Source organism: Coturnix japonica, chromosome 4 (assembly GCF_001577835.2).
Source record: "Coturnix japonica isolate 7356 chromosome 4, Coturnix japonica 2.1, whole genome shotgun sequence".
Lineage (NCBI taxonomy): Eukaryota > Metazoa > Chordata > Aves > Galliformes > Phasianidae > Coturnix > Coturnix japonica.
In genome coordinates this window covers 44,355,301-44,376,424 of record NC_029519.1, presented here as the reverse complement: position 1 = coordinate 44,376,424, position 21,124 = coordinate 44,355,301, and the positions used below count along the sequence as shown (strand labels likewise).

At 46.0% G+C, this 21,124-nt stretch overlaps 1 protein-coding gene across 12 annotated transcripts in view; it reads left to right on the top strand.

The window, feature by feature from the left end:
- Positions 1-21,124, top strand: part of SHROOM3 (shroom family member 3) — a 137,316-nt gene extending 116,192 nt beyond the window's left edge. For 11 of the 12 annotated variants that reach the window (XM_015861639.2, XM_015861638.2, XM_015861635.2 and 8 more), the window contains 8 exons: positions 132-263; positions 2,160-5,376; positions 7,784-7,860; positions 10,998-11,906; positions 12,953-13,471; positions 14,207-14,357; positions 18,198-18,470; positions 19,099-21,124. In XM_015861639.2, the coding sequence (XP_015717125.1) occupies positions 132-263; positions 2,160-5,376; positions 7,784-7,860; positions 10,998-11,906; positions 12,953-13,471; positions 14,207-14,357; positions 18,198-18,470; positions 19,099-19,458 (5,638 nt within the window). In that variant the 3' untranslated portion in view covers positions 19,459-21,124. The remainder of the gene's footprint in view (positions 1-131; positions 264-2,159; positions 5,377-7,783; positions 7,861-10,997; positions 11,907-12,952; positions 13,472-14,206; positions 14,358-18,197; positions 18,471-19,098) is intronic. The other variant, XM_015861637.2, reaches the window with a different exon arrangement.

Below are 21,124 nucleotides of genomic sequence, written 5' to 3'. Positions count from 1 at the left end.
TTGGGGATTCCTGATAGTTGATGAATTAGAAGTGAGTGTGTTTCAAATGTTTCTGTCAGTTTCATCATGTTTATCATCCTTGGAAGAGCTGTTCTGAGACTGACTTGCAAAATCCTTCTGCTTTTACCTAGGCGGAGTGAAGCTCCGGGCCGACCTCACTCCTGGCATTCAACCAAACTTTCAGAGAACCAACCCGAACCCAGCATGATGCAAATATCTCAGGGTATGCTTGGCACCCCTTGGCTTCAGTCCTACCACTCCAGGTAAGCACTACACAGCTGTGGTTGTGTGCTGCATAGGCACAGAGCCACCAGCTTTTTTATTTTAGATTTCATGTTTTTACATACCATCCATAGGCATGGAATTTGGGATTCCAAACTAGTACTCTTCTAAGCCCCAAATGCTGTGTCACAGTTTCCTGTGTCACGCTGGCTTCAGGGAGGCTCTGCCTCATGCTCAAGGGTCTACAAGATCAGGGTCTAAATCTAGAGCACAAGAATGAAGGAAGGGAACAAAAATATGGTGGCAAAATAAAGTTGCCTTCATACAGCTTGTGGGGTTTACAGACAGCCAGGGTTAGGATTGGAGTTAGGAGGGATTTGCTTCCTCTTTGTTTACCCAGATGAATTCTCAATTAAGTGCTCTGTGAATTGATTAACATCTATGCAACTAATTGCTTAAAAAATTCTCCTTCTCAAAAAGAAGAGAGCCCACCACCCATATGTTAAGGTGGCCATCTCTGGGTCTAGATACGGGAGCTGGAGTCATACTCTGTATCCCATGGCTTGTCCCCACAGAGAAAGGCAGCACAGTTGTTTCCCCAGCTGAAGAAATCAGAAAATAAAATTAACCAGTAAGGAAAAGGAACATTTTTCCCTGGCAAAGCTGAAGGGTTTCAGGAACAGGAAATTCTCCTTATAGCCACTGGGATTTAAATATCGTATCTTTTACAGATAGAACCAAGTCTTGGCAGAGGGGTGGGAAGGGAAAACATGACATGAAAAAAAGTGAGAGCATTGTTACAGAAAAAAAATGTATGTTCCTCTCTGGCTGGAAGCACAGATCATCCTTTAGTGTGTTCACTTCCCACCTGGTGGCTTTGCTTCCCAGCTGCAGTTCCTGCAGAGCCTTTGGCAGCATGGCTGTGTCTCCTGGGAGCTTGGAGAGGGGTATGGGGAGCATCTAGTGGCCAGCTGGCCATGGCTACACAGAGCATTGCCAGGGAAGTTGTTTTTTTCTTCATTAACATAGTGGTACATTTAAATGAGCAAACCAGCTTTAGCCTGTGTTTTGCAAGATCTATTTCTGCCTGCCTCTGTGTTCCTCTGCACCTCTGCAGAGCTGCTGCATTTTATTCTAGCCAGGGAGATTTCCACACATATTTGTGATGTCCCCATGTGAGGTGTAGAGGGAATGTGGCCAGCACAAGGAGCTCCCTTCCAGCTGATAGGAAATTCTTGGAGTATCTTCATTTGAACATATCTCTGGAGGCCACGAGTCCTCTGCCAATCCAAGTGTCTCAGAGCAGGTGCCAAGGTGCACTCAGACTTACAGAGCTACATATGAGGAGCCTGGGAAGGCTTCCCGGGCTGTTCTAAAACTTAATATCATTGCACCTCCAACTTGCCTCCATGCACAGACACGTGCATCTCTTCTCTGTCTTGTCAGCTTAGTTTTCTTTCGCAGCAAACAAACTATCCTTGGACAGCTGAATTTCCAGGAAGCCTGCCAGGGCATAGCCTTCATCTCCATAAAAAGGAATGAAATGGGAAAAAAAGGAAGAGATTAGATTCTCCCCAGAACGCCTCATATGATCCTTTCCTCCTCCTTGGTGGCGTCGGCACTCATTCAGCTTTTCAAGTGCTTTGGATAGGTTTGATGGGTGGAGTTGATCTTCCCTGGCTCCAGAGATGCTCTGTCTCTCTGTCTGCCTTTCTCTCCTCCCACCCGTTGGTGGTAAATAAGAGCCATGTGTTGCAATGTCAAGCAATTCCTTTTAGTGAACTGAGATGACTGCAAACGGGATGGAGCAAGGCCCAAATATGGGTTTTCATCTGCACGTCTCAAAGCTAAACATCTTGCTTATGAGCTCACTTAAAAGTTGTTGTGCCTCTTCTCTGCTCACAGTGAGTTCTTACTCTTCTCTCGCTCTTCCCCAGCTCCTCAACCAGCGATCTCTCTGGTTATGAGCATGGCTATCTGAGGAGAAGCCCTGACCAGTACAGTTCCCAGGGCAGCATGGAAAGCTTGGACCACTCCTCCCCTGGCTACCATCCTTGTCACCTGTCCCCAGCCAAATCCACCAACAGCATCGACCAGCTCTCCCACCTGCACAGCAAGAGAGATTCAGCCTACAGCTCCTTCTCTACCAACTCCAGCATTCCTGAGTACGCTGCTTCGCCATTCAGCAAGGAGCACTCCTGCTCCACAGACAGCATGCACTCCCGCAGCAGCCTACCGGAAGGCATGAAGCAAGCTGATATCAGGTATGTTAAGACAGTCTATGATTCCCAGCGAAGGATTTCTGAGGAGTACGAGGTGAAGTCCTCTGCTTTGCTTCCAAGCAGTGAGGCCCGGGCATCACTGGATGGTCGCAGCCATGGCAGGCTCCACAACTTCAGCCGGAACAGCACGGCTCCCTCTTGGGTGCAGCCAGGCCAGGGCTGCTCAGACAGCGAAAGCAAACCCCACAAAGGACCTCCCTTGCCTCCCACTCGCAGCGACAGCTACGCAGCCATCAGGCATCACGAGAGACCCAGCTCATGTTCTGGCCTTGATCTGAACAAGCCTAGCCGAAGCCAGATGAAAGGGTCCTGGTCTCCTCTTGTCAGTCCCCTCTCCCAGGGACCTCTGCTGAAGACCCACTTTGGGGAAGGGCAGCTGCACACAGTGGTGGAAAAGAGCCCAGAGAGCAGCCCCACAATGAAGCCCAAGCAGAGCTATTCCCAGCCAGGGCAGCCCCTGCTGCCTACCGGGGTCTACCCAGTTCCTTCTCCAGAGCCACACTATGCCCAGGTACCCCAGCCTTCTGCAAGCAATAATGGAACTCTTTTTCCAGCTCTGGCCAAAGAAAGTGGCTACTCTCCATCTCTTCCAGTCTCATATGACAAAGGTGCAGCCAGCAGCACCCTGGACTTTGATGAGAATGGAAACCAAAGTACTACAAACAGATCAGCTGTTTTCTACGAGCCCTCAGTTGTTGAGAGGAAGCACGATGCCGCAGCAAAACTTGTCCAGCAAAAACCTCATAACACAGCAGGTCCAGAAATCTACTTAAGCATGTCAAGGAAGGAGGAGGTGTTACCCTCTCACAAAGCAGCACACAGTAACCGGGATACTGCAAGTCCTGCACAGGCCTCTAAACACAGCTTTCAAGCCCCACAGATCCAGCCAAGAGATGCGAGTGAGAGAAAAAACCCCTACCAGTCCAGAGAGGACTGGGAAGATGAATCCCAGGCAGACAAAAATGGCAACGTGCAGATAAATGAGAGAGGTGCTGCCACTCACTTCCAGTGGGGTCACAACAAATCTAGGCAGTATAGCTTCTCTTCTTTGCAGAACATCCCTGAGAGCTCCAGGAGGCAAAGCAGCTCTGAGCCATTAGAAAATTATTCCAGTGCCAAGCTGTCCTACTTGAAAAACAGCAGCAAGGAGGAGAGGGATCACGGGGGGCAACGGAGCAATGCAGACCCACAGGCCTTTGTGAACCAGGATGAGGGCAAGAGCATGGCCCCGTTCCATGCTGTTGAGCCAAAATACGAGGAAATCCCTTTGCAGCACCCAAAGACCTCTGATCTTGGGAGAAGCCGGCTCAGCTCTAGCAGCACCCAAGGTGTTCTTTATGGCAAACCAGATCCCAGCAAGTCTCGCTGCTCTGTGCTAGAGAAGGTCAGCAAGTTTGAGAAGCGAGAGCAGAACACTCACCGGCCCCAGAGTGCTGGCACTCCCAGCTTTGGCCAGCACTATGGGCTCAGCAGGGTGAGCCAGCCCTCCAACACCAAGAGCTCTCCAAACAGCCCGGAGGACACGAGGAGCAAACTCAGCACCCTGCTGCCCAGTGAGATGAACAGGGTCTCCAGCCCCTCTGTCAGGAATGGGAAGTTGGAAGAGGCTGATTGGCGCTGTGTGGAGCTGCAGATGGCAGCTTCAGCAAAGCAGGCAAGATGCAATGAGTACTATGGCCCCTGTCCTGAAAGCGAAGCACAAATAAGGGTGGCTCAGCTGCCAAGGAGCAAAAGTACATTCCAGCTGGGAGGGGAGCCTGAGAAAGAAGTCCTCTGGAAGGACAACATCCAGGACACCCATGGGTCACAGCTGGACACACCATTCAACAGGGCCTACAGGAACAGCATTAAAGATGCACAGTCCCGAGTGCTGAGGGCCACCTCCTTCCGGCGCATCAGCCCCCCGTTTGCCAATATGCCCAAGAGGGCGATCCAGAGGCCTGCCTCGGCTCATGTGGGTATGAGGAGCATGGCAGCGTCTCCCCACACCCCAAAGGAGAGACACAGCGTCACGCCAACGGAAGGCAGCCTCTCTGCCCTGGACTACTCCAGGACACCGCACATCTTGCGCATCGGGGGCCGAAAGCGGCTGACAGCAGAACAGAAGAAGCGGTCTTACTCAGAGCCAGAGAAGATGAACGAGGTGGGCATCTCTGATGGGGAGCCATCACCTTTCTCCTTCCAGAAGAAAGGCCTCCATTTTGTCTTCCCAGAGAACACGGTGGCTGATAGGCGTAAGATCTTTGAAAGGGATGGCAAAGCTTCTTCCACAGTCAACCTCTCTAAGCCAGAGCTCAAGCAACTCCAGCAGAATGCCCTCGCCGACTACATCGAGCGCAAAATGGGCAAACGACCATCCTCGCAGGACATTGGGCTGCTCAGGGAGCGATCCCACAGCTCCTACCTGCAAGCAGGTGGCCAGGACAGCCAGAGCCTTTCCTCTGCCTCCAGCATGAATTCTCTCCAGGATCAGAACCTCTTCCGCCGGAGAGAGTCCATTGAGCGGGTAGCCAGGACAGGGCGGGTGTCTTCCACCCTTCCTCCTGGGCTGACAGGCTGCTTTGATGCGAGTGTGGAGGAGCAGAAGAAAGGACACCGGGACAGCACAATCATGAGCAGACTGAAAACAGACAGGTGTCGGGATTACAGAGCCAAAATGGAGCTCACCAAAGGCACGCAGACAGATCCTCTGTGCCCACAGGGCCAACCTTGTTATGGGAAGAAGGAGAGGAGCTCTGAAGCACCCAGGAAATCTGGGAAATCAGTGTCTGTGGAAGACTTGCTTGATAGATATGACAATCAGCAAAGGAATGCATGTGTCCCTGTGCACACACGTTCCAGATCGTCCCCCACAGCGGATAAAAAACACCAGGTATGTGGAAATCAGACTGTCTGTTCAGGAAAGGGGGGAAACAGGGGATGTCAGGCAAAAGACTGATGCTCAGCAATAACTCCATTGGTACTGAAAGGTTAAATGCGTGCTAAGGTACAGACCATTTATTCATTTTATATTAGGATGCTGCTTTAATTGCTTGCTGCTGAGGTGTTGCTTCTGTTCTGTTTTCTCACTGCTGGGGCTCCTTCAGGGATTTCACAGATGCAGTGCATTTGCTGATAACATCTGTCTGCTTCCTGTCCCTGGCAGACCATCCGAGGTGTCATGTGCTTACCTGCCAGCATCAGTGGGAAAGCACTGGGATGTTTCTGGTGGGGTGTACTCCATGCTGCTGCTGCTGCTTTTTTTCCCTTAGCCCACTTCCCTAGTGCAAAGCAGAGGATCTTAAAGGCTGCTTGAAATTGTCCCTGCTCATGCTGTATCTGACAGTGCTGGGAAGTGCTCAGAACAGGCACTGCCAAGTAAGCTTTGCCTCCAGCCCTGGAGGGAAATGTTGTGGAGAAAATATAGTGGAGACCCAGTCAGTTCTCTCCATGTCCCCTGCTTGGTGGTTGGGAACATAGCACTGATGTCATGAACAGGGAATTTGACTTGACTCCACTGACAGTAAATAGTGGAAATAGGCTAACTTCTTAAAGAACAACTGCCCAGGCAGAAATCTGTGCAGACCTATTTAGGTAACTGCAGCTGCTCGAGCCACTGTGATCTGCTGCAGCAGTGGGCCTGCTCCCCTGTCCCTGTCTTCATACCAGGCTCTGTTCATCGCAGAGAGAGGGAGGAAGCAGCCTGAGTGTGTGGGTAGGCTTCTTGTTGCAAATAGTCTGAGTGTTTGGGCTGGCCTGCATATTTAGAGGGCATCTGAGACCCAAGACCCCTCCTGCTCTTTAAGCATTTACTGCTGCCCAGAAGGATTACGAAGGTCCAGTGAAGAGGTACTGAATTGAGTAATGTAAAAAGGGATATGGGGAGAGTTCTGGGTAGGGGAAGGAGTCATAAGCTCAGACCCTTCGGTGTTACATTCTGCATACCCTCTCTCCACAGACCTCAGATCCCAATGGCCAATTAACAGTTCATGTTTAACCAGCCTGCTGTCTCATGCAGGAGACACACAGGGAAGTTCTTGAAATCCTGAATGTTTCCCTTGCTGGCTCATTTTTAATCTTGTGCACATTCATCAGCCAGAGTTCTGCGTGGTGGCAGGTAGCTCAAAAAACATGGTAAACAGTGGTGCAGAGCTGCTCACAGCATCTTCCAAGCGTCTTCTTTCAAATCCAGAAAGAGGGTAGAGCCCTTGCTGCAGTTTTCCAGGGGGCTTTGGCTGTATCCACTTCTGGAGCAGGTATTTAGTCTCATAGGCAGTGAGGCTCTGGTATCTCCAATACAACATTAAAAAAAAAAGAAAAGAAAAAAGTGAGGGACAAAGCCAAAGCAACAGTTTTCTGTTTTCTGGGACCTTCTGCGACCTTAGTGGGAAATGTTTATTTCCAGTTTAGCAGCAGGCTTCTCTGCCTCTCCATATATTTTGCAGGGCCTTGTGTACAGTGTATAATATTCCTTTCGGGCTACATATAAATCACATTGCAGTGTCACTGTAGGAATTTGTTTAGAGATATAAGGAAATAGATAGCCATGTGGAATTATTAGCGCTCGGTCTTCAGAGCAGATTCTCAGCCTTCTTTCCCTTCTGCTCTTTAAATCTGTCTCAGCCTGCATATCTTCCAGCTCTCCAACTCCTAAATTAAGACCTGCTCTTGCCCTTACCCTGTAGCAACACTGGCCAAAAAAACGAACAAGGAAGGGTGTGGGAAAGGGGGCAATGGGTTGCTCTGTGCTGAAAAGGTCATTTGGGAGAAAATACCAACCTCATCATAGCATAGCATTTGCTTTCATGCCTCATAGTAGTCTGGTGCCTTATGGCACAGAGAGTCAGATTCACAAAGCTATTTCAGCTCTGAAATTTCCTTGGTTTTAGATTAGGTGCCCAAACAGGAGTTGGGTCCAGCTCTTCAGTTTTCAAAAACTGAATGCAGAGCTTGGTAATGATTCTCAGCACATCTGCTTGTGACTGGAGCTCCCGACCTCTGTGCTGCTCAGCATCTCTCTGCAGCATTTTCCTTCTTTTTTGGCACTGGGTTTGGGCACAGTTTGTTCTCTGTTGAACTTCCACGCTTAAGGCTGTTTTAATGATACCTTTGCTTCTTGCCTGCATATTTAAACATCAGTGAGCACCCAGCTCCCACTGATGCATTTGGGCATGTTTTTAGGGGAGTCAGGGCCTAGCTATGAGTACTGTGTTGCATGTGCTGTGCCTTCTTAATAGGGAGCATCGGCGTTTTGTTGCTTGCTTTCTTCTGTTGCTGGTAATGCTGTCTTTCCATTCCAGGACCTGCTGAGAAAAGAAAGCAGTGAATTTGGTGCCATGGTGAGAGATCCTTTCTATGTAATCAGCGCAGGAGCCAGGTAGGTACATGGTATTGTCCCCTTTGTCACTTCAGGATCAGCTCTTATTACCCAGCTGCTAGCAGCAGTTGTGTTGTGCTGTGTCAGTGGGTGGCTAGGGTCAAGCTAGAGAATGTCTGTGTAGATGCGGTTACGAACATGCTCTGCCCAGCAGAGTTAGAAGGAGTAAACTGCCATGAGCTGTTTTTCCCATTGCTGACATAAACTCAGTCTAATTTTTTTTCCACAATCATGTTGTCTTGGAGTATGTTTCTGCAGCAACAGACAAATCATGTACCTTCCAAATGCCTTTGATCTACTGCTAGAAATTATCAGAACTGAAGGACTCCGAAGGAAAAAATACCATGATGACTCTCTTTGTCTGGCTTATCCAGCCCTGGGTGCTGCCTCCCGAGAAGCAAGTGAACATCTGTGTGGGCTAAAACGAGGAGATCTCATTTATCTGGGAGCTTTGCATTCAGGCTGCTTTATTTTGTGTAGGCAGGATATCTTGCTCAGCAACAAGAGACAAATGCTTTTAAAAATAGAAAAGTGTAATCATAAAACGTGTAATATTAGGGCTTATGTAACTATCTATTTAGCAATAGATTGTTTTGAAGCTAACTAGGACTGAAGTTGATCTTGCTGTATTTACATTTAAATAATAAATAGATGCTTGCCCTAAGCTCTGAATGCCCAAACAGCTAACTCGTATTACAGTAAAAACCACCAAGAGAGACCAAAATAATTACTCACAAAGAAGCTCTGTTTCTCTTACAAACTTGCAGTAAATGTTGTCCCACTCTGTTGTCACACTGGGATTTAACACTGCTGTCTCCAAGGGCTTCACTCTGCAGCTCTGGGTAAGGGGGTTACAGCTGGAAGTAAGGGAAAGCTCCTGATCTAGGTGGATCTTACTTCACCTGGCTGGCAAATTTTTTCTTCCAAAGAAAACGTAAGCGTTCTTTTAAAGGAACTCATTCTGCTGTCAGGCTTGTCCTTTTATGACTGCTTGAAATGAACCCTTTCTCTTAAATTCAGAATGATTTTTTCCTTTTTTTTTTTTTTATCTCTTTGAGAGAACATCACAGCTCTTTTAGTTCATCCTGCCTCCCTGTACATTGTAGAGCTGCCGTATCATCATTCTTCCCAAAAACTGGTTTCTGTTTTTTTGGTTTTTGTTTTTTGTTTTGTTTTGTTTTTTAAATTCGAACTATTTTTTTTTCTGTTAGTATCCTGCATGTTCTGCAAGTATATTTCTTCTGGGGAGTGTGAGGTTGTTTTCCCCTATTGATCAGAATTGGATGAGAGAAGACAAGGAAAAGCCTGTGTCTCTGAGGGTGCAGGTTCCCACCACAAAGGCTGCAAAGCACTCCCCATTAAGCCTTTGCTATTGAGAGTTTTATATATGTATATTGCTGAGCTTGGAGTGAACTAAATAAGAGCGGGCAGGGTTTTTGAAAGCAGGAGGGTTCTGATACTGTGTTCTTGAAGCTAGAAGTTCTGCAGTTAAGTCTCAGTGGGAACAAGATATGAATCCTCTGCAAAGTTATAAGGAGAAGTAAACTAGGTCCTTAGCCGTATGCAGGAGGACTTCTGCTGTCAGGAGAACGTTGAACCTTCTCCTGCTCTGGTGTGAGTATATCACAGTCTGGACAATATGAGATTACTGCAACATCTTTAATCCATCTCTTAGGAGATGCAAATCTTTGTCTGTCCTGTGATTGTCAGCCCCAAATAGCTTTTTTTTTAGCCAGTCCTCTCACATATAACCATCACCATCCTATCTTTGCTTGCAGCATGCTGCACGCACATGCCATTCCAGAGAGTCAGTACCAGGCAGTAGGAATTACACTTCTGGGTTGCCTTGGAACACAACCATTTAATGAGATGAAGAGGAGATGGGACCATCTGTACCATCTCTCTTGATCAAGGAGGAAAATTACCAAATGGTCAGCTTACACAAGTGAGCATTTGGTCTTGTCACATATGCTACGTAACTTATGCTCTGTGCTACTGATCTGCTCTGCAGTTGTCATACAATAGCTGGCTCATAAGCACTGCAGGGAATGATTGTTGCTCCACCAGTTTTAGAACCCACAGTTGCCTCCACAGTAGGAGAGATCTTTAAATTAGAGAATTACCATCTGGTGTTTCTGACAAATACTGAGCATCTTAAAAGAATACACACTGCTACTGTCCAGGAACCACAGACAATACCAAGAGCATTCTGTCTGGGAAGTTTCCCCGCCCCCAGGTAAAGGCTGCCAGATTCTATTCTCAGTTATACCAGAATAAAGCCAGAACAACCCATGTCTTTGCCACAGTTGTTCTTAATTTGTACCAGCATGCCTGGGAGCAAATTTGGGCCCCAAGTCTCAAACATCATGGGCCAGAAGTGTTAGACTGCTTGAAGAGTGCGTCTCAAGAACAGAAAATGTATTGGCAGTACAGCTTTATTGTATTTTATTGTTTTATGGTATGGCCTCATGTTTTTAGGCCATCCTTTCCTGCATCTTCTAGTGCTATTATTACAGCTCATTTTGTTTTACAACTGAATAACCATATAAGCAAGTAGGTTTGACTACATATTCTGAGCAGGATCCTTGCTTTAGAAACCAGACCCTGTTTCTTAGGCTTACATGATAACCTTTTAAAAGATAAGAATAATTCAGTATTCTTATTTTGCAACCATAATATGTGCTTAAAATATGTTGTGATTTTTTTCTGTTACAACTGTGAACATAAGAGGAACTCTTTTACCTAATGGGATCCCAACATTGTAAGAATTTTTCAAATTTTCCTATGAAGTCAAAATAGTGCATTTTTACCTCACTGTTTTATTTTTTTTTAATATAAAGAGCAGAATATTTACAGTGATGCTTGCTATGTGCATGCACAGATCTGTGTGGTCCACCATGCACTGCAAATGATGGGAGATGGCGAGTGGGAGTGGATCTGGCTTAGTGTCCCTAGAATTAGTAGGCTGTGTTTTCCTCTGCTTTCAAAATCACGGCAGAACCTTATGTGGATTAGTAGGCAGTGACTCAGGCCTCCAGAAAGGTTGCTTAATTTGATCTCCAAGCAGGTGTACAGTAGCTTTTCCTGCTCCTTCATTAATTGTTAAACTTTAAGTGATCTATCTCTTGTTTTTGTAGGTCTTTCAGCAAGCAAGAAAGAAGACACTCAGAAAAAATGACATTTACAAGTTATTATCCCCATCCACGCCACATCAGTGAGATTGGCACTGGGTCCTCCACACCGACGGAGAACCATAAGGTCTCAGAACTTTCCAGACAAGAGAGCAGGAGTTCTGCATTTGTTCCGTCTCCAACAGAGGCAAGGAGTCACTATCCTGAGCAAAAACAAGGCTTTAAATCCACGTTCCTCATTCCTCCTGCATTTAGCCAGTCCTCCCCTAGTACAGCCGCCCAGACTCCCTCTGACTTGCAGGCCGCAGGTGATGGCCAGGCTCTGAGGCAGCACCATGCCAAACAAGATGCTTTTGCTCCAGGGGGCAGCAGTACTACTCAGGCACAGTCTGTGGATGCCGTTCAGGATAGGTCCCTCGAGGCTCCTGCAGAGGAGGTCGCGTGCAGGAGGAAAGCAGGGCTGCTGCAAAGATCCCTCCCACCCAGAGTGATGTGGGCTCACTCAGTCAAAGACAACAGCTTGCCACATAGCATGGTGCCTCCTCCAGCAGAAGGGCCAAAGTTCTCTCAGAGGTGGCAGTCCCTTCCGACACAGAGCAGCACTTCCTCTGACCCAGAGACTCCTTCTCCCCAGGTGACAACTCACCTCCGGATCTCAGAGTCGTGCCTGCAGCTCACGCCTCCGCCATTGCTGCAGGATGATGAAGACGATGAGGTGTTCATCATGCCTTCCCAGCCTGCTGTCACTGCTCCAGCCTTCTCACCCCCACTGCCACCCCATCCTCTTCCTGAGCAGGGCTCTTGCACTTCTGTGAATGGCACGGAGGAATTCCCACCTCCTCCCCCACCAACTGCACTTGAGGAATATGGGGCAGCTGGCGACAAATCCACCAGGCTCACAGAGGACAAAGTGAGGTAAGGGAGAGCTATCACACAGCATCTCGGGCACTGTAGGGCCATATACAGTAAGATATGTGGGGCTCCAGCCAAATGTGGCTGACCTCCACAGCTTGGCATTCCGCAAAAACCCACCCACAGCTGCGAGCTGAGTGTGAAGCTTTGCAGGGGATTGCAGAGATTATAAGGGGAGAGGGACAGACAGACAGACTCACTGCTGCTGGATTTTGCTGGCTGCCACGTGCATTGTTAAATGATATGGACAGGACAGGTCACAAAGCAAGAGATCTAAGAGCTTTGTGGTCCAACAGCAGATACATTGACAGGTGTGTAGTGGGCAAGGCAAAGAGGGTTGTAAGTGAGAAAATATCCTGCCGTATTACCATATGGATTTCAGTGGGCTTTCTTCTCACACTCCAGCATGAAGAGTAAGAATAGTTGGTTACTCTTTCCAGTTACTGTTTTCTGAGATAAAAGTATGAAAATTCATGTTTTTCCAAACTGTTAGACTTCCCAGAATACACTTTATAGCTGGCACAAAACAATCTTGTTATGAAACAGCAGCCATGTGCCAGGAAGCGACAGCACTAATATGTCACAGTAACACCATATAGTGGATTTTTCCAGAAGGATTGAGCTTAGGGCTCGGTTCCCAGCTGATTGAATTCAGCACAACTTCCTCTACTCCCAAGGAGGGGGGAGAGGGATTCTTCCTCCAGGGAAGAATTGGACTAGGGTTTTCTTAACATGAAAAGGCCGTATCAAGTGTGGACTGCTCAGGCTGGCATTCCCAAGTGGTGAGACTTAGTGTCCCCAGCCCATGAGCACAAAACAAACTGACTGACAATCACTGGTGCTTTCTATGGTGGAATGACAATATGGCAGCATCCAGACTGAGGGAATGAAATACTTCTGGTGCCAGTAGCTTCGCAGTGTGGGCAAAGTATGAGACAGAAATGAGTGTGTGAGAAGGAAAACTTACTTGTCTTAGGCCTTCATTGTCTGTTCACAAAGATCCCATGTGGTAAGTTTATCTTAATCTCACAGAATTTTTCTGTCCGTAGCAGCTTCAAAAGCTTTTCCAAAGCCCTGGCCAAGAGGGAGATAACAGGGTTGGGCACGAATATCAGTGAAAATAATTGGTCCTTCTCACCATCTTTATCAAAGAGGACTAATTCTTCACCTGCTGTGGATAAGCAGCACCGATCAGCTACTTCTTCTGAAAGGCCTCAGAGCTCTAATGGAGAACCCGTGACTCAATCTGAGGGCAACAACAGAGAACCAGCAGATATCACCAGAGACTCAGAAAATGGCAGTGCAGACCCTGGGACACTCAACACATGTCCTCCAGTGAAAACAAAGAAAAAAAGCCCAGAGGATATTAAGTCAGAGGCTTTAGCAAAAGAGATTGTCCATAAAGACAAGTCTCTGGCTGACATCCTGGATCCTGACTCCAAAATGAAGACAACCATGGACTTAATGGAAGGGCTTTTCCCCAGTGGAACCAGCTTCCTGAAGGAGAACAACATGAAAAGGAAGATGACACAGAAGAAAGCTAGCAGGCCAGTAGCAGAAGATAACATGTAAGCACTGTTTGTTGTGGCTGTGGGTTAACATTGCAGCAGAACTCGCTGCTTCCTTGCTTTAAGGGTTGAGCTGGTGTAGAATTTTTCCTAATCATTGTAAATGGGCAGTGGCAGAGGGTGAGTTTCCCTAGTCCCAGGAGCAAGGACTGGCAGGGCATTTTTGGATGATTTTTTCTCATCAGTTCTTTTGTAGATGAGCTCACTTCTCCAGGATGCATTGAATACAATGCTGAACTTTGTAATGGGGCAGAAAATGACCCATATCAAGTACGAGAGTAAAATCGGGACCAAAACAGTGGTGGGGAAAAGATGATGAGGGGCCTTTGGGAAGGAGAGCTGGGTGTGCCTTATTGCATCTAGGTTCAAAGATCAGTCCAAGTCCTGCAGCGTGGCGGCTCAAAGAAACAGATTCCCAAATGCTAGCTAGAGAACTGCAGAGCAGTAAGTTGTAATGCTTGGTGCCAGTCTAACCATCACCAGCTGAGTAATCTACAGCAAAGATCTGGCTCTTTTCAGAGCTATTAGTTAATATTTAGAAAAAACAGTCGCGCTGTTCTGCACAGGAGAGGGAGACGAAAGCAGCTGACGTGCACCCTCTGTTGGTGAAAATCAGCCATTTCCTTTGTGGTTAATAACACCAAGGGGGTACTGGAGAGGGAGCACTGCAGGACCGTGGATCTAGGCATGGCAAAAAGGCTCATACTCAAGTCCTTTTTCTTCACCCTTGTATAGGAAAGAAGAAAAGGAAGCACCTGTAACTCTGGTCACCTGCCCTGCTTATTATAATGTTTCAGCACCCAAAGCAGAACTACTGAATAAAATCAAAGACTTGCCAGAAGAAGTAGGGGAGGAGGAAGACCTGCTGGACATCAACGAGAAGAAGGTAAATTCAAAGCACACACCACCACTTCCTGGTTACATTCATGAAATAATAATAAAACCTAGAGTGAAATGTATTTGAATTCAGCGTTTGGCTGATATAGTCCCAAGGCACATGGAGGCTGGATGCATTTAGGCTGCTTATGAAGCTTTCTCACGGTGATCCAGAGAGCAAAGTGGGCTAATCTGACTGCACGTTTGAGTACAAATCATGCACAGCTCTGAAGATGGTCTGTATTGTGCCAAAGGCTGAGTGTATAGACTTCAAGAGGCAGCCACTGCCTCACAGCAAAACAGGAAAAGGAGGGAGTGATTTGAGCAAGGACATGTTGGCTTAGGAATATTGAATACTCCAGCTAGTTACTGTACTGTCTTATTGGAGGAGGCTTCACCCTATGGTTTTTCTCCTGACAGTTTGCCCTTTTTACCTGTTGTCTGCACATGCCACCTCCAGAAAAACATTTGTTACTTCTTTTCACCTCACCTTATTGTTTCACTCATGTCCAGGAAACTGTGTGCTCCTCAGCAATTCAGTCAGCACTACCTTGATGTGATGACTTGGGTAGGGAGTGGGAGAGCAGGGTATGGAAGCATGAGACATTTTGCTCTTGTGCTGCAGCTACATTTCAGTGTCCCCTGAGCTTCTTGCTGTAGGTTTGGATACTCTTATCTTACAGGGCTTTGTTAGGGCCCTCTAATTTGCCCCTGTGGTTGTCTCCTGTTGGTTACTTGCTAATTACAGATATGTTGTGAAGCTCACAAATTCCAAAGAGCAACACACAGGTACTTGCATGTCTGTGTCTCTCTTTACACACCTCCTACTTTCATGTCAAAAGCATCCATGCCTGCCTGGAAACATAAAACATTAGATGTTGCTGTGGACAAAGTAACATAGCACATAGTTCATGCTGTTTGTACAGAGAGCAGAGATTAAACCAACTGAAGGATACAAATATTTATGCAAGTCTCATGCTGTAAACATAATTCTTTATTTTTCCTGCGCTGAAATGAGGCATGAATTTAAAGAAAGGGCCCCAGATCTAGTCTCTGAGAGTGCGGAGAATTCACACATCTCTAGGACAGCTTCATATTTTCTCTCTGGATCCCCACTCCTGTGCCAAGTGTAAAAGTGAAGAAGATGTGAGTCTGGGTGTAGTTTGGGAGTGTGCAGTTTTTCCCGCAGCTCTGACATGGAGAGGTTACCTCTCTTCTTAGCGTGGCTCTACCATTTCTTTTCTTATGTCCTTCCGGGCTTTAATACAGTGATACCCAGAATCAGAACTCCATCTAACACAAGAACAGTGAGTGAGTCAGTCCTAGTGCTAGATCAGCCCTAGTTTGCGGAGTGTTTGAGATGCAGGTAGGACCTCATTGAGTCTTTAGGGAGCTGTGGTCTAAGGTACACTTGCTATGCCTGCCACCAGTACAAATACTTGTGATTTTACAGATATTTAGTGCATAATGGTGTATATGTCACCAATCAGAAGCACCTGACAAAGGCCACAGCCTGCCATGCTTCTAGTACACAAACAACTCAATTGATTTCAAGCCCAGCTGTCTGCTCATACCAACCTGGAAGGTAAGAGGTAGTGAAGCACAAGGAGAGTGCTGCTCCAGGGAGTCTGCAAGCATCTGACAGCCTTACAGGGAGATGTGTGCCTGTAACTGGAAGATAAGTCTCAAAGATGGCATTTGCATGGAAAACCAGGAATAGATGGGAGTGATTAGGCTCAGGCAGTGAGATCCATCTGGCATGTTTGTTCATGTTCTGTATGAAATATCATGTATGAAATATCATTTGCATGGGTGTCATCTGGGAAGGCAGCTAGTCTGAGGGGTCATTTTGGTAAACTAATCTCATTTCCATTGTAAATACACAAAGGAACTGTGTTGGTTGGTGTTTGGGATTGTAGGAGAGCTACTGATTAATGAACACATAGTCCCTGTCCAGCTCCCAGGCCTTCAGAACAATGCTACATCACTCCTGACAGACCTGTGGCCTCCTACTAGCAAGGACAGGAGAGCAGGCCTGCATGTTCTGCAAAGCTTCTGCAGCAGGGACTGACAGCTCAGCAATTTAGGCCTCCTGAAAACCTGCCGAGTTAATGGCAGACTTTGTGTCCACCCTACAGAACCCTGCAATAGGGTTTTCTCCCATGCCATTGTAGTTGTTGAAATTGGCTCCCCCCATTCTGCTCCTCAGGAGCTCTTAATCTAGTAGACGATTGATAAAGATCTCAGATTTTTCTTTTGGGAATGATATTGGTGTCTTAGGCAAAGGGAAAGGCAAGTGTTGGTTCTCTCTGGATGCTACTTGTCATACTGAGGAGAGAATCCTGATAAAGGCATTTCAGCTATTCCTTATCCTCACAGGTGGGATCTCTCCCACTGAATGCTCCATTAAGAAATGGCATGAGTTACCAGACAATCCAGCATAGACCTGCAACCTGACATTTGTTCTAGAGAATATGCTCACATGTTATTAAGCTTTGCATATATGAGGAAGCTGCTGGTGGACTGTAGTACTGGCCAGAAAAGCACAAGCTCCAGAAGATGCACAGAGTGTACCATCTAGTGGCGTCTGCCTCAACAGTACCAGTTCCTTCTCTGCTGCGAAAGCAGCCCCCAGCCTGACCTGGATTTAATGATACTCTTTCTTTTGAAAAACACCGCCTTTCTGTTTGAAATTACCAGCAGTTTTGATGGAAAGAAGGGGCTATTAGTAAACTCTTTTAGGCAATGCCGTGATTTGCTTGTTTCATCCTGCAATATTAATACGCTGAGTAGACTGGCATACATAGAATGGTGCTTCATCAGTGCATAAATAGAAGGAACTAAGCATAATCCATCCCTTACATCAAGAGCTTTTATTTCCTGCTCTCTACACTGTTGCTTCCAACTGAATAGAAGCAAGCACTGCAAGCCTCAGGCCACGGGCTTCTGCTTTTGCATATGTCTTTCTCCTAAATCCTAATTGAAGTTACCATCTCCAGCATACCTGCAGCACTGCTAGAGTAGCTGAACCCTGGGGACCTCCTTTTCTTCAGCAGTGAAACAGTTGCCTTTACTGTTACAAAGTGCATCTGCTTTGTATTTCATTGATATGTCGCTAAGCATTTAAAGTATCTTCAGTACAAATGCTTTTCTGGTGCCTCTCTCAATATAAGGCAGAGTCTGCACAGCCAGTGCAGAGTACTGGTATCTCCTTGGTCAGGGCTGAATTTGAGGCTTGTAGCTCAACACTGAGGCAGCCAAATATGGAGCAATCAGCTCTTTCAGGATACCATGACAGAAGATGGTCCTTTCTTGCTAGGCTATATCACCACACGTGCCAGCTCAGTTTCCTGTCACATCATTAATATTACTCCTTAAATTCATTTTTCTGCCAGTTGTTTTGTACAATTCTGGGTCATATAACATGTAACATCACAAGAAACTTCATGGTGGGGCAGGGAGTTATAAGATACAGGATATGTGGTTGGTGCTCTTTTCATCCAGAATCTTAAAAGAACTTTTTGAAGGAAGTTACATATAATTCCAGGTATTGTGTAGCTGGATATGAGAATATGGCACAAAAAAAAATTGGATGTCTGTTTTGAAGGTGTTCACTGATGATAGAACAAATAAATCTTCATGTAATTTTGTCAGGTTATCAGATACAGGTTATCACCTGAATGTGGAAATTCAGTTTTCTCTGTTCCCTTCTTACTGTTGTCTTTGTCAGCTGTTACTGACCTGACCTTACTCCTTATGAACTGTAACCATATCCTCTTGTTGTTGTCACCCAAATGAGCAGTGTGATCATGATAATGACCAACATGGCAATGTGTTTCCCTTCTGACAGGCTGAGCTCATCGGGAGCTTGACCCACAAACTGGAAGTCCTGAAGGAAGCAAAGGAAGGCTTACTTGCAGACATCAAAATGAATAATGCTCTTGGAGAGGAGGTGGAGCTGTTGATCAGCGAGCTATGCAAACCAAACGAGTTTGACAAATACAAGATGTTCATCGGCGATTTGGATAAGGTGGTGAACCTCTTGCTTTCTCTCTCAGGACGCCTGGCCCGGGTAGAGAATGTTCTCAGTAGCCTAGGAGAAAATGCCAACAGTGAAGAGCGGGTACGTATCTGCACATCTGCAGCCTCTTGGCCTTTCTCCGCTGTAACAGCCAAAAGATCCTGCTTCTATAAGCTAAGTCCTCAAAGGCAGGTGCCTGGCTGATTCTGTATGAGCCATAGCAAACATGGTTCTATCCCTAGGAATCTTGGTTCATGTTTGTACAATTCTCTCAGATCCTGTGGCTTTTATCTCCAGTGTCCGTGTTTGGCACAGCATGTCTGCGACCAGCACGTGGAATAAAGGCTGTGTGGTATTTTATATTGTGAAGCAATCTACTGCCTTTTACTTCAGTTGAAGCCACATTTTAGCTTTTTTTTTTTTTTTTTTTTTGAGTGGTTTTAAGAGACAGAGCCACATTTTCCTGGCAGTCGCTGCTTCTGAGCAAGTTTGACTGACTTTCTTGGTGTCCTTTCTACCCCATATTGATCAAAGCATTCACATTTAGTGGTATTCACATTTGGCCCACAATGAGGAACTTATCCTCCTTCTGCAGGCTCCTAGTTGTGTATCTGGGAACTTAGCTGACCTACTTCATTGAGAGGTGGCAGATTTGGTGTCAGGAGCAGAAGCGGGGGCATCAGTAAGTTTGGTGCTGTTAATACTGAAGTGCTTTCTCTGGTGTGTACAGAGCTCTCTGAATGAGAAGAGGAAACTGCTGGCTGGCCAGCATGAAGATGCCCGGGAACTGAAGGAAAACCTTGACCGTCGAGAACGGGTGGTTTTGGAGATCCTGGGCAACTACTTCTCTGAGGAACAGCTCCAGGACTATCAGCACTTTGTAAAGATGAAGTCTGCGCTCCTCATAGAGCAGCGAGAGCTAGATGATAAAATCAAACTGGGTCAGGAGCAGCTCAAGTGCCTGATGGAAAGCCTCCCCACAGACTTCACGCCCAGGGATGCAACAGCAGCAGCTGCCCTCGCTGCAGCACTTGCTACCTCTGCTGGAGTCAATGGTAAAACACTTCCAGCAGTCTCATCCTCGCTCTAACCTTTCCCATGTGGACCTGGGGCAGTCTTCCTGCTCGAGTCTATTTAATCCGAGTACTGCGCAGATGGTTCTCTACAGTGACAACGAACAGAGACAGGTTTAAAACAAGATTTTGGTGAAGGAAACAAGTAGCAATAATAAGGGTTTTATCTTTCTTTCCTTCCACCACTGCTTCCGGGAAACTTAAATTACTCTGGAGGGAACGAGACAAAATTGCATCTCCTCCTAACAGAGGTGAGGAAGAGCCTCATGAGAATTAAACACGTTACTTTTAATAAAAGAAAATCACGTCCTCTCTTTCCTGCTTTTCCTGCCTACCTGGCACCTCGTTAAATAATGAAGGATCTAAAAGAATGAAGCCTTAAAAATAAAACCAACCCATTCTACTGAACATTATTGATATTTATATTTTTTAAAGAACAAGGCGATGTGTAAGTTTTTGTACATACGTTGATCAGTTACTTGATTCTACTTTGTTCTGTATGTAGAAAAGACATTTAATTTTGTATTTTGTGAAAACTTTAACAAGAAGAGGGAACCCCAAAGATAGTGATGCAATTAGCCCGGAACATCTCTTTGTGGTTTTGTTGTTGTTATTGTTTGTTGTTTTTTTTTTAATATAATAAAAGGCTACCAGAAGAAGCTTCAACCTGTTTCAACACACACTGAAAATAACTTGTCAGTGTCCGTATGAGGGACATCTTGGCCAGAAAACACAATCTATCCTCCTCAGTACCTTGAGATCCAGTGATTCTCAAGTTTAAATATGCTTTTTTGAGAACTTGCATCTCAGGAGTTGGTGTAAAGTAATTTATCCTGCTCTGTACTCAGTGTGGAGGTTTGAGGGGGGTCTGTCTTTGTTCTGACTAATCAAACTCATCATCTGTGCTACTGCTGCAGCTTGAATGCATTTCTGCGAGATGTGAGAGGGATCTCTAACCGACGTTATTTATAGACCTGTTTATCTGAAGGGATGATGTACACTAGGATTATTTTCACACAGTAGTATCTCATTTGTCTGAATCCATTTCACTAGAAATTAACTTACAAGTCACAAGAAGCATTAACTTGAAATCCTGCTCTAAGGACTATTGGATTATTTCCTAGTCGGTCCAGCCCGGAATAACTAAATTTGCCTGACTATACTTTATCAATTTACCAAGTGCTGGAGGATTGCTGCCAGTTGGCATTCAGCAAAGCAAACTGGGGCAAACTCCATTTTTCTGTACATTTCTGTCCTCTCTAATGAGCTGTGTTGTCATCTAAATGATGTGGCTACAGGCTGCCTGTAAAGATCACCACTGCAACTGATGAGTCAGACTCAGGTTTTCTCTTTCCTAAGCTTGCAGGGATTTCCAGCTGTAGTAGGGATTCAAGCATCTCTTTTCTCCAGAGGATTGCACTATTGATACTGCCACCAGGAACGGCAGAAATTGTAGTTGTGTGATTTTTAAGTAAGTCCATTCATTATGAATGTCATCTCCAGCACGTGTGTGAAAATTGCAGCATTCGTTGCTTTCAGCACCAGTTTTAAAGCTCCATTTGTATTTTGGAATAGCTCATGTAGCTCTACCACAGGCAGCTTGGCAGACTGAAAAATTTACCCATGCCTTCCTGTCATATAAAGCATCAATTCTCCAATACCCCAAATAAAATCTACCTGATA